The 15928-nt window shown below is 46.7% G+C and overlaps 2 protein-coding genes and 1 pseudogene across 5 annotated transcripts in view; 2 read left to right on the top strand and 1 right to left on the bottom strand.

Moving 5' to 3' along the window:
* The window catches only part of TK2 (thymidine kinase 2), a 29130-nt gene extending 25476 nt beyond the window's left edge, over positions 1–3654 (bottom strand). For 2 of the 3 annotated variants that reach the window (XR_011996150.1, XM_072731747.1), the window contains exons 1-2: positions 3502–3654; positions 2307–2338 (exon numbers count right to left, since the gene is read on the bottom strand). Coding sequence is in view for 1 of the 3 variants with exons in the window: in XM_072731747.1 (XP_072587848.1) it covers positions 2307–2338; positions 3502–3616 (147 nt within the window). In the remaining 2 variants the exon portion in view is untranslated. Of the gene's footprint in view, positions 1–2306; positions 2339–2650; positions 2840–3501 lie in introns of those variants that run through there. The other variant, XM_072731748.1, reaches the window with a different exon arrangement.
* Positions 3655–5496: 1842 nt separating this feature from the next.
* CKLF (chemokine like factor) overlaps positions 5497–15928 on the top strand; it is a 17131-nt gene continuing 6699 nt past the window's right edge. The window contains exons 1-3 of one of the 2 annotated variants that reach the window (XM_026011428.2): positions 5497–6134; positions 9213–9371; positions 15825–15920. In XM_026011428.2, coding sequence (XP_025867213.1) covers positions 6057–6134; positions 9213–9371; positions 15825–15920 — 333 coding nt within the window. In that variant the 5' untranslated portion in view covers positions 5497–6056. The remainder of the gene's footprint in view (positions 6135–9212; positions 9372–15824; positions 15921–15928) is intronic. The other variant, XM_026011429.2, reaches the window with a different exon arrangement.
* On the top strand, positions 9427–13708 carry LOC112929387 (cyclin-C pseudogene; annotated as a pseudogene).

Below are 15928 nucleotides of genomic sequence, written 5' to 3'. Positions count from 1 at the left end.
TGGTTCCTTTCCTGTTCACTGCAGGGAACAGAGTGATTAGAGGAGACGTCATCCAGAAGTTCCTGTTCCTATCCTGTGGTGGTGACTGACTTCCCGTTGCAGCTCAGCACAGATATTCCGACTTCTGTCCCATGGTGTCCTCTGGGCACCTCAGTTCGTCAGCTCCCAGCCCCCACATACGGCTCCTCTTCCTGTTCCAGTCCTCAGGAGAGGCTGCGCCATCCACCTCTCAACACCCCGGGGTGCCTCCGGCCCTCACCCAGCAACTTCTCCAGGCCCTGCTTCCCAATCATCTGCAGAACCTGGCCTGTCTCCCTAGCCCCCAGTTAAGGCCTCTACCCTACACAGATGGAGCAGCCTCCCATTGGCCTCTACACCTTCCAGTCTGGCCCAGCAGTACCCCTCAACCCCACCCATGGTCCACCACTATCTCTTCCTTTTTTTTTTTTTTTAAAGATTATTTATTTATTCATGAGAGATAGAGAGAGGCAGACACGTAGGCCAAGGGAGAAGCAGGCTTCCTGTGGGGAGCCTGATGTGGGACTCGATCCCAGGACCCCAGGATCACAACCTGAGCCAAAGGCAGAGAGACACTCAACCACTGAGCCATCCAGGCATCCCTCACCACCATCTCTTCCGGAGAGGCAAACCAGATCACATCCAGTCGAGTCTTTTAGAGGCCCTAGGTATTGGGAACCTGTCTCCAGTCCCTCCTCGCCAGCTCTCTGGGGACTGACTGGAGTCTCGGGCCTGCAGGTTCTCTTCCTTCTATGACTCACACTTGCAACTTCCTCTGCTCCAACATTCCTGCCTCCCCTTTTGCTTCATTTCCCAGGATGCTTCAAGGCTGCCCCAGGCTCCCCTCAGTCCCTGTCCTCTGGAAGCCCTGCTCCCTACTCACAGCCCCCAGAATCACTGCTATTCTAGAACTACCAGGGTCCTATTGATTGCCTTGCTCCCCATCAGACCAGGCACTCACTAATGACAGGGGCTGTTTGGTCCCCAGGAACTCAGAGGATTTGAATGATTAAGAGTAGCCCCAGGCCTATATGCAGGCTACATGCCACCTCCCATGGACTTACTTGCATGCCTGAAAACACCCCAGATAGGCCTGGCTCACATCAGTGCTAGCTCAATTAATAGCACAATAATGCATCAATTCTCAGCCAGCTCAACCTAATACCCCTTCTCCCTCTGCGATGCCTATCATCAGAACCCACCCCGCCTCTCATTTCAACACACTTCCACACATCTCAAGTGTTTCTTTTTCTTTTTTTTAATGTATTTATTTATTCATGATAGACATAGAGAGAGAGAGGCAGAGACACAGGCAGAGGGAGAAGCAGGCTCCATGCCGGGAGCCTGACGCGGGACTAGATCGTGGGACTAGATCCCGGGACTCCAGGGTCGCGCCCTAGGCCAAAGGCAGGCGCCAAACCCCTGAGCCACCCAGGGATCCCCCATCTCAAGTGTTTCAATCATCGATCCCCTTCATGCAACTTTACTCCTTCACAGGCCCTTTCCATCACCCTAAATACCCCAGAGGGCTTACCCACCCTCTCTGCCCTCTGCAGATCCCAGCCAAGCTATTCCTGACATCATCCACCAAACCACTCCCTCCTGATCCACAGAAGCTACCAACTTCTAGCTCCCTCCAGGAACTGAGCCTCTGGATTGACGGTGATCAAAATGTTGCTCCCTACCCTAGCCAGCTAAAGGCTCCAATGTCTGCATGAGCACGTCCAGCTGGGCCTTCTTTGACCTTAAACCCCATACCAGCCCAGGCCCTTAAACCCCACAGCTGGCATCTCAAAGTCACTACACTGGTACACTGGCTGAACCCATGTCTGTGGACCCCCACGGATTCTCTCTGAAACCCCCATGCACCCCACTAGTCTCAGCACTGGAGGGCAGGGGGCAGGAGTCAGCAGACTTGCCCTCACAGCCAGGCTGCCACCCACTAACCCAAGAAGGTAAGCATTTTTCAAATCCTTTTGTAATCTTTCATCAAGCTAACAGTCCAATCCACCTAAAGGCTATGAATACATGTAAAGACTCTTGATAAGGATACTAGAACCTGGTAACAGGTGGCCTCTGGGAAGGGGGTCTGAGGCCCAGGGGTGAAGACAGACTTCCTCATCCGCGGAGCTCCTCTTATATTTCTGTTTTTAATATGTGCACATATTCCTTCTCTCAGCTCAGCGCTCCCTCTCTCTCCCTCCCTATATATATATAGATACAATCTCCCACTCTGTTTACATACATACAATCCTACACTGGGGCATGCACATAAAAGAGGGACTTACCACTGACTTTTTCTCTTTTTCATTTTCTCTATCTACAAAAGAAAGAAGTTTAAAGTCAGCTTTGAGTAATTCAGTCTTCTTTGTCCTAATTTTGGAAACCACCACAGAAACAGTAATATTTATGCTTCCTCCCTGGCCTAAGCCTGTCTGTCATCGACATGGGAGTCCCCCCAGGGGTGGACGGAGGCACACCTGCCACTGCTCTCTACCTACACGCGAGACACACTGCGCAGGGGCGGCCCCGGGCCTGTTGGCACCGCCGGGCCCCAACTGTGCTCAGCTTTTTTTGCACTCGGTAGGTCGTACTTTCCACTTTCCATGCATGTCATATTTACGATCCTCACGGATGGGTCCGGCAAGTCAAAACACAGGGTGGCCTCCACAGGGACCCCACGGCTAAGAGTGGGCAGCGTGCGTGGGTTTCGGGGTTTCGGGGCTGACATCACACGGACGCTGGAGGTGCCCCGCGCGGCCCAAGACCAAAGAACGCTACACCCTGGCTGCGACCGCGGCGGTTCCCCGCTCGGAAAGGGGCAGCCTCCGCCCAGTGGGAGCAGGAAGTCAGAGACTAAACCGCCCCCGCCCTCCCCGGACTGCGGACTGCAGCTCCCGGCCTCCGGCTTCCCCAAGGCCAAGAGCCGGACCCGGACGGGAGCAGCCCCCCGCCCGCGGGGGTGGGAGGGTCTTTCTGCTCTCCGGAGCCCCCTCCCCCCACCCCCGCCGCCCGGCTGCCCGCCCCACCCCCTCGCAGCGCCCGGGCGTCTGCAGCAGGTGCAGCAGGTGCAGCAGGTGCCGAGGGCCGCCCCCAACGCCCCCCTCCGCCCCCTCGGCCCCCCTCGGCCCCCTATGCTCCCCCCTCCCCCAACGCCCCCCTCGGCCCCCCTCCGCCCCCTCTGCTCCCCCCGCCCCCTCCGCCCCCCTCGGCCCCCCCTCGGCCCCCTCTGCTCCCCCCGCCCCCTCCGCCCCCTCTGCTCCCCCCGCCCCTCTCCGCCCCCCTCCGCCCCCTCTGCTTCCCCCGCCCCCTATGCTCCCCCTCCGCCCCCTCTGCTCCCCCCGCCCCCTATGCTCCCCCTCCGCCCCCTCCGCCCCCTCTGCTCCCCCCGCCCCCTCCGCCCCGCCCCGGGGGTAGTTTCGGGTTCCGGCCGCCGCGCAGGGAGCGAGAGCCGCGGCCCCGAGCTAGGGAGAGCCGCGTTACCGCGAGGCGGGGCCCGGCGCGGCGCCCCCCGCGGCCCCGAGCTCCAGGCGGGGCTCCCCGGGCCCTGGCGCCGCGCCGCCCGGGCCCCCCAGGTCCGCAGCGGCCGCAGCAGCATGGCCCGGCCCACCCCGCGGCCCGGAGCTTCCTGCGCGAGGCCGCGAGCGCGCGCCGCCCCCCCCCCCCCCCCCGCGCCCGCCGGGCCCGGCTCTTAAAGAGACCGGAGCTCGTTTCGCCCTCGGCCGGAGGAGGGAAGCAATTCCAGGCGTTGGCGGAGCCCTTTGCAGCCAGGAAACCTTGCCTCTAACGGGGTGCCGGCAGGATGAACCGCCGATTTGGGGCGGGGGAGGAGGGGTCGGGATGGCCAACAACACCCCCAAACCGTGGCTTGATTAATGAGTGGTGCTTACTTAATTGGCACGTGTCCCCCCCAGGCACTTGGCACACACTTGGGGTGTCATTTATTCTTCCCAACAATCCTGCAAGTGGGTATTGTCACTCCCAGAATCCTAGCTGAGCTGATCCTCCGAAAACTTCGGGAACTTGTTGAAAATGATCAGAAGTATTCATTAAGGGGTGAAGCTGGAACTCAAGCCAGCCTTCTTGCCTCACAGCCTACGCTCTTTCCTCCAAACTTTGACATTTCCAGGGTCTAGACTGTCAATGTATTAGATGACTCAAGAAAGTGTTAAAAAACACAAACAAAAAACAGAAAACAGGCTCAAATAGAGTTTGCTTATGCTAAGCCCCCCCCTCCCCCAGCCAAGACTTAATTATTATCTTGTTTCCAGAAATGGAAGCTAAGGCCAGTCCATCAGAAAATAGCCTGATCAATACTATTTAGTTTGGCTGCTTGATATACCCCTGCCATCCCCTAAAGCAAAGTAACCTTGCAACAACCAGCCAGCTTTTTTGCCAGTGTAACTTTCTTCTTCTGGCTTCCTTTTGCCTATAGGTCTTTTATCTTGTACAGCTCTTTGGAGCTCCCTTCTATCCACTAGATTGGATGCTGACTGAATCAAATTTTGTTTAAATTCTTTTTTTCTTTTTTTTTTTAGATTTTATTTATTTACTCATGAGAGACACAGACAGAGAGGCAGAGACACAGGCAGAGGGAGAAGCAGGCTCCATGCAGGGAGCCGGAGGGGGAACTCGATCCCCGCTCCCCAGGATCACACCCTGGGCCGAAGGCAGCGCTAAAACGCTGAGCCACCCAGGCTGCCCAAATTTTGTTTAAACTATTAAAAATTAATATGCCTCAGTTTATCTTTTAAGAAAGGCACAACCAAATTCCAACCGAACAGACAACTAGGGGTGGGAAGGCAGTCTGTAAATCTCATCTATAGTCAGGGAGCAAAAATTCAGCCCAGGTGTGAGGCAGATGGGGTATATATAATTCAACAGGCCCAGGCCCTGAAACCCAAGCTGATGCAGTAAGAACTGTGTGGGCATGCCCATCCTAGTGCTTGGGTGGAAGCATTTCCTACCTTTCTCAGAAATACAAGATGCTACTAGGACAGAGAAGTCATTTGCGAGAGGGTTCACTCAGTCTCTAGCTCTACCGGAAAACCACAACCCCATCTGACGCTTTCTGTAATACCTGCCACAGACCTAGCACAGGGAAAACGTGTCCTCCATAAACCTCAGGATTAAGTTCCACGTGTTTGTGACTTGGGGTGAGGTTGTTGGATCAGACTGTGATCCCCTGGGGGCAGGGGCAGGGCAGGAGGCCCAGGCCATTGATTCAGAATACACATATTCTACATCCAGTATGTGCCAGACCCTGGCAACCCTTCAGGGAGAGTAGCGGACGGTGGCAGGCTCCTGCTTTTGTGCAATTTATATTCTTTTTTTTTTTTTTTAAGATTTATTTATTTATTCACGATAGACACAGACTGAGAGAGAGAGAGGCAGGGACACGGGCAGAGGGAGAAGCAGGCTCCTCGCAGGGAGTCTGATGTGAGGACTCGATCCCGCATCCTGGGATCAGACCTGACCCAAAGGCAGGTGCCCACCCGCTGAGCCACCCGGTCGTCCCGCAATTTTTTTTCTTAAGATACATGTCAGCTAGTGTTCAGTGCCATGAAGGGAGAGTGATGGTGGCCACTCTAGCCGGGGTGACCAGGGGAAATCCTGAGTTGGTGTTAGAGATGCTCAGCGTCCCGGGGTGGCCCTGCAAGGGGTTCCAGCGCACCCCACACCCCATCCCCCGCGTGCACACCCCTCCGGAAACGCTCCCGGCAGGGAAGCCCCGGGGCCCTCGGCGCCTGACAGTGCGAGGAGGGCGGTGCTAGGAGGAGCCGCCCGCGTGGCTCCCCGCCGCACCCGGAAGTGCCCCAGGCGAGCCCCGGCGGCCAGCGGCCGGCCCCCGTGAAGCGCATGCGTAGGAGCGCGAGCCGCGGGGACGTGCGCATGCGCGCGCGAGGGCGGGAATCCTGCGGGCGCCTCGCGGCCGGCGCGGCGGTTGCTGTGGCGGCGCGAGGCCCGGCGGAGCGGGGAGCTGAGGCGGCGGCCTGAGGGGGAGAAGCGCTGCTGCCGCGTCCGCGTCCGCAGGCGTGATGTCGACGCTGAACCTGAAGCCGAAGCACCGCCCCTTCTGCTTCAGCGTGAAAGGCCACGTGAAGATGCTGCGGCTGGTGAGGCCGGGCGGGGCGTGCTGGGCGTGCGCGCAGGGCCGCGGGGGACGGCGCCGGGCCAGACGCTGTGCGCCCCGAGGCCGCTCCTGCCCGGGCTTCACGGACGCGCTCGCTCGGCCCAGGGAGCCGCCTGCCGCGTTGGCCGCACCGGGTCAGAGGGACCGAAGGGCTGCGGGGGGGGGGGGGGGGGGGGACCGCCGCGGGGCCGGCAGGCGGCAGGGAATCCCGGTGCGCGCTGTAAGAAGAGGAGAGGAGTCGAGGCGGCCCCAAAGTCTTGGGCCTCAGCAACGGGAAGGACGGAGCTCGCACCCCCTGAGCACCAGGGTGCAGCCGAGGTGGGAAGAGGACCCGACGCATGGGGATTGTCCTGTGGGCAAGGCGTGAGGAAACAGGAGCTGAACGACAGAAGACCTCGGGGAGCCGCGGGGCAGCGCTTTTGCATTTTTTTTTTGAACATTTTATTTATTTATTTATTCATGAGACAGAGGCGGGGCCACAGGCAGAGGGAGAAGCAGGCTCCATGCAGGGAGCCCGACGTGGGACTCGATCCCGGGACCCCAGGATCACGCCCTGGGCCAAAGGCAGGCGCTAAACGCTGAGCCACCCGGGGCCGCCCACGTATTTGCATTTTGGAAGTTGTCCCCTAATACCTTTGTCGTGGTAGCTCAGGGAAGATGCTAAAGGGCTGTAGCTGTAGGGATGAAGAGGGGATGGGTTCCCAAGACGGTTAGCATTAAATCAACAGGACCCGAGGATTGATAAATTGTGGGGAGTGGGGAGGAGCACCGGTAACAGAATTCATTCTAGGGTGGGTGACGGGATAGAGAGTGGTGTGAACGATTAAGGGCAAGGAGCAAGCAAGATGAGCCCAGTTTTGGATGCGGTGAATTGGGGATTCCTGTAGGTATTCACATAGAGATTGCAAATGACGATTTTATGTGTGAGATGTTGAGGACTGACTTGGGACACGGACCCACACTTGTCGACCGCGTCATGAACAGAAGCCAAAGGAACGCCAGCATCTTAAACGGATGGTGAAAGGAGAGAAGCCCACCAAGGGAGAATCGCTGCAGGGGTATAAGGACTAGGAAAAAGTGACGTGCAAAGGAAAATAGGAAAAAGACAGGCAATGGCAATTAGGCCATGGGGGTCCCATAGGATAAGAACTAAAAAATGTTCATGAAGTTTAGTAATTCTGAAAAATCATTGAGCAAAAGTAGTTTTCAGAGTGGTGAAGAAACGTGTGAGATATCGGTGGGATATTTAAAAGAGAACTGGAGACAAAGGCTGAAAGTAATGATAAAAGAGCTGTAAATAATGGATTGGGGAAGAACCTAGTGTGACTGAAATCATAAGAACTTTTAAGAAAATAGATTAATCACCAGTGTCAAATTCCATGGTGCAAAAAGTTGACAGAGGATGGGGGCCGAAAAAGTAACCCTAGATTTCATGATCCTTGAACTCAAGACTATGGTTCAGTAGAGTAAATGAAGTGGTTTGAGGTGAGATGTTGCTAATCGTAATTATATTAATTAAAAAGAACGGCTTATTTAGTTACTGGTTATATTTGCCACATACTCAGACCAATTTAGAAGTTTAAAGGTAGCTATTTTTAGGCTAATAAAGTGATTGAAAGAATTATGAATAATGAGCCTGTATAGATTTAAGGTTTAAAAGTGAGTGTAGGGGGGAATCCCTGGGTGGCTCAGCAGTTCAGTGCCCGCCTTTGGCCCAGGGTGTGATCCTGGAGTCCCGGGATCAAGTCCCACGCGACTGGCTCCTGGCATGGGGCCTGCTTCTCCCTCTGCCTGTGTTTGCCTCTCTCTGTGTGTGTCTAAAGTGAATAAATAAATAAAATCTTTTTAAAAACTTAAAAATTAAAAAAAAATAAAAGTGAATGTAGGGCAGCCTGGGTGGCTCAGCGGGTTAGCGCTGCCTTCAGCCCAGGGCCTCATCCTGGAGACCTGGGATCGAGTACCACGTCAGGCTCCCTGCATGGAGCCTGCTTCTCCCTCTGCCTGGGTCTCTGCATCTCTCTCTCTCTCTCTCTCTCTCTCTCTCTCTCATGAATAAATAAAATATTTTAAAAAAATAAAAGTGAATGTAGATGCTACCAGCTAACAGACCAGTCATAAAAGTCTAGCCAGGGGAAACTTTGACAAAACCATTTTCCAAAAATATAGAGATTTGGGGTAGAGCTGTAACATGACAGCTTCTAAGAACATGACATTGACAGACTCCCTGAGACCTATCAGCTTATTTTTCCTTTAGGTCACTTAACATTTCTGTGTTTTATATCATCTTCCTTTGGAAATGAGACTGAATTATATTATCTTCAAGGCTTTTTTTAACTCAAAATATTCATCAATTCTGATTGCATTCTATTTAGGTTAGAGAAAATATGTAAAAAGTGAAGCATCAGTATTGTTGAGAGTTTTTTTTTCCCCTTTTCTCCCCCACAGGGTTCTTCAGAGAATTGTTTTTCTCTAACAATTTATTTTAAATTTTTCTCCAATATTTTTCATGGCAACATTCTAAGTGTAAATTTGACAGTAGATTCCAGATTGCTAAGAGTTAAGGAGTGATGATGAGCAGATGGTAAGGAATTACACAGTCACTATACAGGTGTTTTTGCAAAGCGTTATAGAGAGAAGTAGAAAACAGGAGTTTTCTTTGGGGACCAGGATGAATGGAAGGCGTGTGTGTGTGTGTGTTTTAAGAGAAGAGAACTTGGATATGTTTGTATTATGATAAGGAAAGGAGCCAGTGAGGAGAGATTGGAAGGTTTGAGAGAGAAGAAAAAAAAAAAAAAAGATATGTAGTAGGAAAAGATGAAGGGAGAAAGTGATGGTATCAAGGAAAGTGATGGTATTAGTTGTACAAGTGGAATGACAGAGAGGGACGCCTAGTCCCCTAAAACACAAAAAAAGGCAATATCCATACATTTTAGTAATTCTCCTTTTAGGTGTGCATATATATGGCATAAACACATTTATTACTTTAGAAATGATCATTTTTACAGCTTAAACTTGCATTCAGTAATCATTGAATGAATCTTTTTTTTTTTTATCCTTATAGGCACTAAATGTGACATCCATGACCTTTTTTATCATTGCACAAGCCCCTGAACCATACATTGTCATCACTGGATTTGAAGTCACTGTTATTTTCTTTTTCATACTTTTATATATTCTGAGGCTTGATCGAATAATGGACTGTTTATTTTGGCCTTTGCTTGTAAGTGCTCAGTTTTACTATTAAAATTAACTAGTTTTTTTCCCGTCATAGACATTTTTAAAAACTAGTCTTAAAAAAAAAAACAAAAAACTAGTCTTTAGTTTTTTAAGCCTTTATGGAATGTCTGATAGGCTTAAGAAAGAGGAAATCTGCCCACTGCTACCATATTCTGTGTTGTTACTGGTGCAACCACAGAGCATAAATTCTCCTCTGAGCTCCCACCTACCAGTAGATGGGACTGACCCTTCTGTTAGGAGAATTCACTTAAGTGTTTATCTTCTAAAGAAATTTAAATTTAAGATTATGCTAAGAAAATTATAGAGAATTCTTAATCTTTATCTCCCTTTTAAGTACGTATTGAGATGGCTTCAAAATTGGGGAAAGAGATGGAGGCAGATACACAAGTATCCAAATCTTACATATCTTGGATCTCTAAATGGAAAACTAAAATAATCTGGGAAATGAAGTACAGGGTTATCTTACGTAAGAATGTCTGTAATAATTAATGCTAAATAATTAACTCATCTTATACAACCTTATTTAATAGCATATGAACTTACCTACTCTACTTACAGCATTGAGAATAACTGCCCAGTAGAGTGCCTACATGGTTCTGAAAACAGCCAAAATAGGCAAGTTGAAGATGCTAGTTAAGGTGAACATGTCCCTTTAGCCTGGACTATTTTCCAGTTCTGGGATGAACTGAATGACCTTACCTCTCTCTCCTGTTTTAAGTTTTGTCCCCAGCATCCTGTTTCTGTATGTCTCCCTCCTAAGGCCCCTTGCTACCACTCCCACCTTTGGCTGGACTGATAGCTGCAGTTAAGTCTTCCTCTGCTGCACTTGTCCCATCTTCCTGGATTCCAAAGTGTTGATATCCAAGCTAGTAACCCCTATTAAGAAGGGAGGAGTTTAGAGCTATTCTCAAACCATAAGCATGCCTTCAAGTGGTACCTTCTAGAACCACCTTCAAAGGCCAATGATGAACATTTCAAGCTAATCACAAGCTGAAAAAGTCCCAAAAGGAGAAATCTGGGAAATAGGATCTTCATAGCAATTCTCTAAACTTCTACTTGATCACACTTTTAGAGCTGGATTTGACTGGAGGGAAGTCTAGGAAAAGAGATCACAATGCCCTCTTCAGCTGGCCCTCAGAGTATATAATGTCCTTTAGTAGCAGAAAGAGCTAGGCTAAATTATTCTAGGAATTTCTTCAAGGACATAAGCATGGTCCATATCCTCTTTACTCAACAAGTTGTATAGTTGCTCTTCACATCTGCTTTCTAAGGTTAATAAATCTAATGCATTTTAGTATTTTTTCTCCAAACTATAATTCTCTAGAATTTATTATAGACCCTAGCAATAAACTTGGAGCCCTAAGCTTAACAAACTACACTGAGAGGGCGAGTGGCCTATGTGTAGACTGAAATTTAGTTTCCAGTTCTCTGAGGATCAAACTTTGCTGAGAAATGGTGCTACGTGGTCAACTATGGGATTATTCCCTTATGAAACCCAGATTCCTCTCTGTTCTTGATCTAGGAGAATCATTTATTCAGCAAGTGTTACATGTCTGCTAATCCCAGCTTCTGTAATGTGTTCTTTGATAAAATACAAATCTTATGACTGTGAAATTTTCAATGTAGCCAAGAAGCAAGACAGATGAGTAATTCAGTAATAGGTAATAGGTGCTGGGATAGATGCGTATCCAGAATCATAGGGAGGCATCCAGCCAGGGAAGGGGACCAAATCATCATAGGCTTTCCTGAAAAAAACTATGCCTGAGTCGAGGGCTGAAGGATTAAAAGTAGTTAGTTAGCAGGTATGGGGATCAGAGGGCTTTCCTGGTAGAGGAAGCAGTATATGTGAGAGTCTAGGGGAAGGAAGAGCATGACGCTCCAGGACCTGCCTGTAGTTCTGAATGGATGGGATATTGAGTTGTGGAAGAGAGGGGGCAATAGTGGAGTCTTGAGAAGCAGTAGGAGGTCAAAGCATTGCAAGCCTTTATGTGCCCTGGGTTTTAACCCAAAGGGCATTGTAAGCTTTTCAGGGGTTTTAAATGAGAGTCACATGAGCAGCTTGCAATTTAGGAAATTGCCATGGGCAGTGTCAATAATGGCTTAAAGAGGAACAAAACTAGACGTAGGTCTCAGAGACCACTTAAAAATTTGGTTCTAGAGATCCAGGAGCACGGTTACCGGGCGGGCTGGGTCTATGGTCGCTCTGCGGGCTGCTCTGCCTCCTGGTGCTTTTTTTTATCAGGGCAAGCTGTGTTCCATGGCAGGGAACTTTTGGCAGAGCTCCCATTATTTGCAGTGGATTTTGGATAAACAAGATCTGTTGAAGGAACGCCAGAAGGACTTAAAGTTTCTCTCAGAAGAAGAGTATTGGAAATTACAAATATTTTTTACAAATGTTATTCAAGCATTAGGTGAACATCTTAAAATTAAGACAACAAGTTATTGAACAGTCTATTTCAAGAGATTCTATGCCAGGTATTCTCTGAAAAGTATAAATCTTGTATTAAAAAAAAAAAATCTTGTGTTAATGGCTCCTACTGTGTGTTTTTGGCATCCAAAGTAGAGGAATTTGGAGTAGTCTCAAATACAAGATTGATTTCTGCTGGTACTTCTGTATTAAAAACTAGATTTTCATATGCCTTTCCAAAGGAATTTCCTTATAGGATGAACCATATATTATAATGTGAATTCTATCTTTTAGAACTAATGGATTGTTGCTTGATAGTGTATCATCCTTACAGACCTTTGCTCCAGTATGTGCAGGACGTGGGCCAAGAAGACATGTTGCTTCCCCTTGCATGGAGGATAGTGAATGATACCTACAGAACGGATCTTTGCCTACTCTATCCTCCTTTCATGATAGCTTTAGCTTGTCTACATGTACCTTGTGTTGTTCAGCAGAAAGATGCCAGACAGTGGTTTGCTGAGCTTTCTGTGGATATGGAGAAGATTTTAGAAATAATCAGGGTTATTTTAAAACTGTATGAGCGGTGGAAGAATTTTGATGAGCGAAAAGAGATGGCAACTATTCTTAGTAAGATGCCAAAGCCAAAACCTCCTCCAAACAGTGGAGAGCAGGTTCCAAATGGAAGTCAGAACTCTAGCTACAGCCAATCTTAAAACATTCTGAAGAATTCCATAGTGGACCAGTTGGAAATAAACCATTGGACAGATTTCAGTTATGTCTTCAATGGAACACAAATGAAAATGAATAGCTTGCTTCTGTCAAGCATATTGGGAAGTGATTTTATTTTTGCAAAATAAGTTTTTCTTTACCTAATTTGATTCTAGTACATAATTCATTAAAATTGATTATAATTGATTATAAAAGCTTGGAAAGGTTCTAAGGGGACCTACAGACAGTCTTACATAGATATTTCAAAATTAATAGCTTTTGATTAGTATACTTTTTCTTAATTTGGATAATAGAAATTGTAGCTTTTTATTAAGCCAAGAAACATAAAGCATAATTTGTTTAAAATTCTCTTTGGTCATTGAAGGACCAAAAAAGGACATAAAAAGTCAAATATATGAGGGTTTTTTTTCCCTCCTTAAGTTAAACTTTAAAACTATATTTTAGGAATCAAATCTTACAAAATCCTGGAAGATTTTGGTAATGATGTTGATAATTTCAGGGAAATTAATCAAGTACCTATTGTAAAGTACATTTTATTCAATAGTTTTAGTATCTTGCCATGGAAGATACTAGCCCAGCCTAGCAGAAAAGTGCATATGTATAGCATACCTTGACATTTTAAAAGTTATTATTAATTCCATAACCATTTTGAAGTGCTGGGCAAACTTAAAAAAAAAAATCCTACATGATGTTCTTTGCATTTGATTCACAATTAGGCATTTTGAAAACTAATTGGATAAAACATCATAATATGGTTGAAATTTGGTAACATTTTAATGTTAATTTTTACTCTGCTGTGAAAAGTTTTTTTTTTTTTAAGTTTTTTATATTACATCACACCCTAGTTTATTTTTGTGTCTTAGTGTGGATTTACAAATTTACTACAGGTATCTTGAGCCAGGAACACAATCAGGTTTCAGGCCAGTTTGATACTGGCTGTTCTTAATTTCTCATGAGTGTAGGACTTTGAACTAAATGTTGTGTCAGTGGGACTGTGCTATCTGTGGAACTTAAAATAATCATTTTCTTCAGATTTGAAGGAGAGTGATAAAATTTGGAGTCATAGGATATTGATGTACAATTTAAGGATTAAATTTTTTATAAATCAATTGTGAACAATGGATTATTAAATTAAATGTTGACTTCCTAGTATAAAACTTCAAGAATAAAAGTAAAGTTCTCCAGCTTAAAAAAAAAAAAAAAAAAAATTGGTTCTAGGGACGCCTGGGTGGCTCAGTGGTTAAGCGTCTGCCTTCAGCTCAGGTCCTGATCCTGGAATCTAGGATTGAGTTCCACATCGGGCTCCTTGTGTGGAGCCTGTGTCTCCCTCTGCCTGTGTCTCCGCCTCTCTCTCTCTCTCTCTCTCTCTCTCTCTCTCAAATAAAATCTTTAAAAAAAATTGTTGGTTCTGTAATCCAGGCATGAAAATTATAAAAGCCTGAACTACAGTGATAACAGTAGTTGTAGAGAAAGGGTTAACAGGGTAGAATTGATAGGACTACGTACATAAGAATTAAGAATATCTGCCATTTAAGTATCTTGAGATGATAATGATATAGGAACTACAGAAAGAAGAATAGGTTTAAGGAAGGGCCAGGGAGAGGAATGCAATGAGTTCAGTTTGAGAAATACTAGGTTTTAGTTGCTTATGTAATGTTCAGATGGAAATACTCAAAACAGGTCTGAAGTTTGGGAGAGAGGTGTTAAAGCTGCAACTTTGGAAGTCATCACCTTGTGATGGTAGATGAGCTCCGGGACTGGCCTAAATGGCAAAGAAAGAATGGAAAGCAAGCTGAAGGTAAAACTGGGAAACGCCCACATATTGGGTGAAAAGGAGGAGGAGCCAGAGAAAAGCAGGAAAGAATGCAAGGGAGACCCATGTCATAGAAGGCAAGCGAGAAAAGCATTTCAAAAAGGAGTGGTGAACACTGGAACATGTAAAGAGAGCAAAATAAGTCCTGGAAGAAATAAATATTCACAGACTGTATTCCTGGAGGTCCCTTGACCAAAATGGTGTCCCTCAAGTGGACAGGTGACCAGAAAGCTGAAAGTATGGTTAGACTGAGCAGAGGAAGAGAAACAACCATAACTAGAGGGCTGCTGCATTGAGGAAAGCTAGCCAGGGACAAAGAAGGTTAATGAACAGAATAAGGTCCCTGCAGAGTGGTACACTCCCTAGAACCCACTTTTACCCATAAGCCATTCATATACACTTTCCTGAATTACTCACAGGAGGCAGGGCTGTCTGTCTGAAGTAGATGTGTGGCTGCCTTGAGGCCAGCAAAATATCCAACACAGAGGAACATTAACCAATGACAGTCTGAATATTTCTTGCAAATGAGAACTTTTTCTTCCTACATGCATCTAATCTTTCCCGGTCCCCATGGAACTCTTCCTATTTTTTTTTTTTTTTTTTTGAGAGAATGTGAATGAGGCAGAGGGATAGAATTTCAAGCAGATTCTGTGCTGAGTGTGGAGCCCAACATGGGGCTCTATCTCATGACCCTGAGATCATGACCTGAACTGAAATCAAGAGGTGAATGCTCAACCTACTGAGCCACCTATGCACCCCCATTTTCTTTTTAATAACCACATTTCTAAATTACCAGTTTAAGGTCTGATATTTGTATATTAACAATACATTCCTGCCTACAGTTCCCTGTAAACAGATATAAACCATTCCAGAATAAAGACAGTTTACCTTTCCCACACTATACATCCATTCAAAATGCTAGCTTAAAGCCATTGTTCAGAGGGCAAAGCTTTGTTTCTAGAAATCACTAAAGAAATGAACTACATGATCAGAAATAATAACATAATCAGCCAGCCATTGCATGCAAATGTATGAAAGTTTTTTCCTGAAAATTACTACTTTCTGCCAAGTGGGTGCTGCTTTTTTATGAATTGCATTAACTGCATTTTAGTAACATTATAAAGTTGTCTGATTTACAGTGTAAACAACTCCACATTTTCTCTTAGCATTCTGTACCATTCTATTATAAACCTTCCACACAATATATCATCCAGTCCCAACCAGATGAGTTCTCCTTCCAACTGCATTTAAATAAAAAGGAAAGTCTAAGTAGTTAGATGATTGGTATATCATAGGTCAAGAAAAACACTAGGCATTGCTGTAGACCAAATGCAATATAGGCATCATTTTACTTCGGCACTTGGATTTCCTAAAATAATTTTTAAAACCACTAAATTTAATAAAATGAAAATTTCAAAATCTCTAGGCAGCTGATTTATTTTTTGGTGATCTTCATGTAAAGCGGACCTTGCTATTCTGTGTTTTAGGATATTATCAACTCAGCGATAGCAGCAATATTCATGATAATCATATCTGTGTTGGCACTGTTACCAGAAACCACAACATTTATAGTCCTTGGAGGGGTAAGTAT

Source organism: Vulpes vulpes, chromosome 12, assembly GCF_048418805.1.
Source record: "Vulpes vulpes isolate BD-2025 chromosome 12, VulVul3, whole genome shotgun sequence".
In the NCBI taxonomy this organism is placed as follows: domain Eukaryota; kingdom Metazoa; phylum Chordata; class Mammalia; order Carnivora; family Canidae; genus Vulpes; species Vulpes vulpes.
This window is presented reverse-complemented; position numbering and strand designations above follow the sequence as displayed.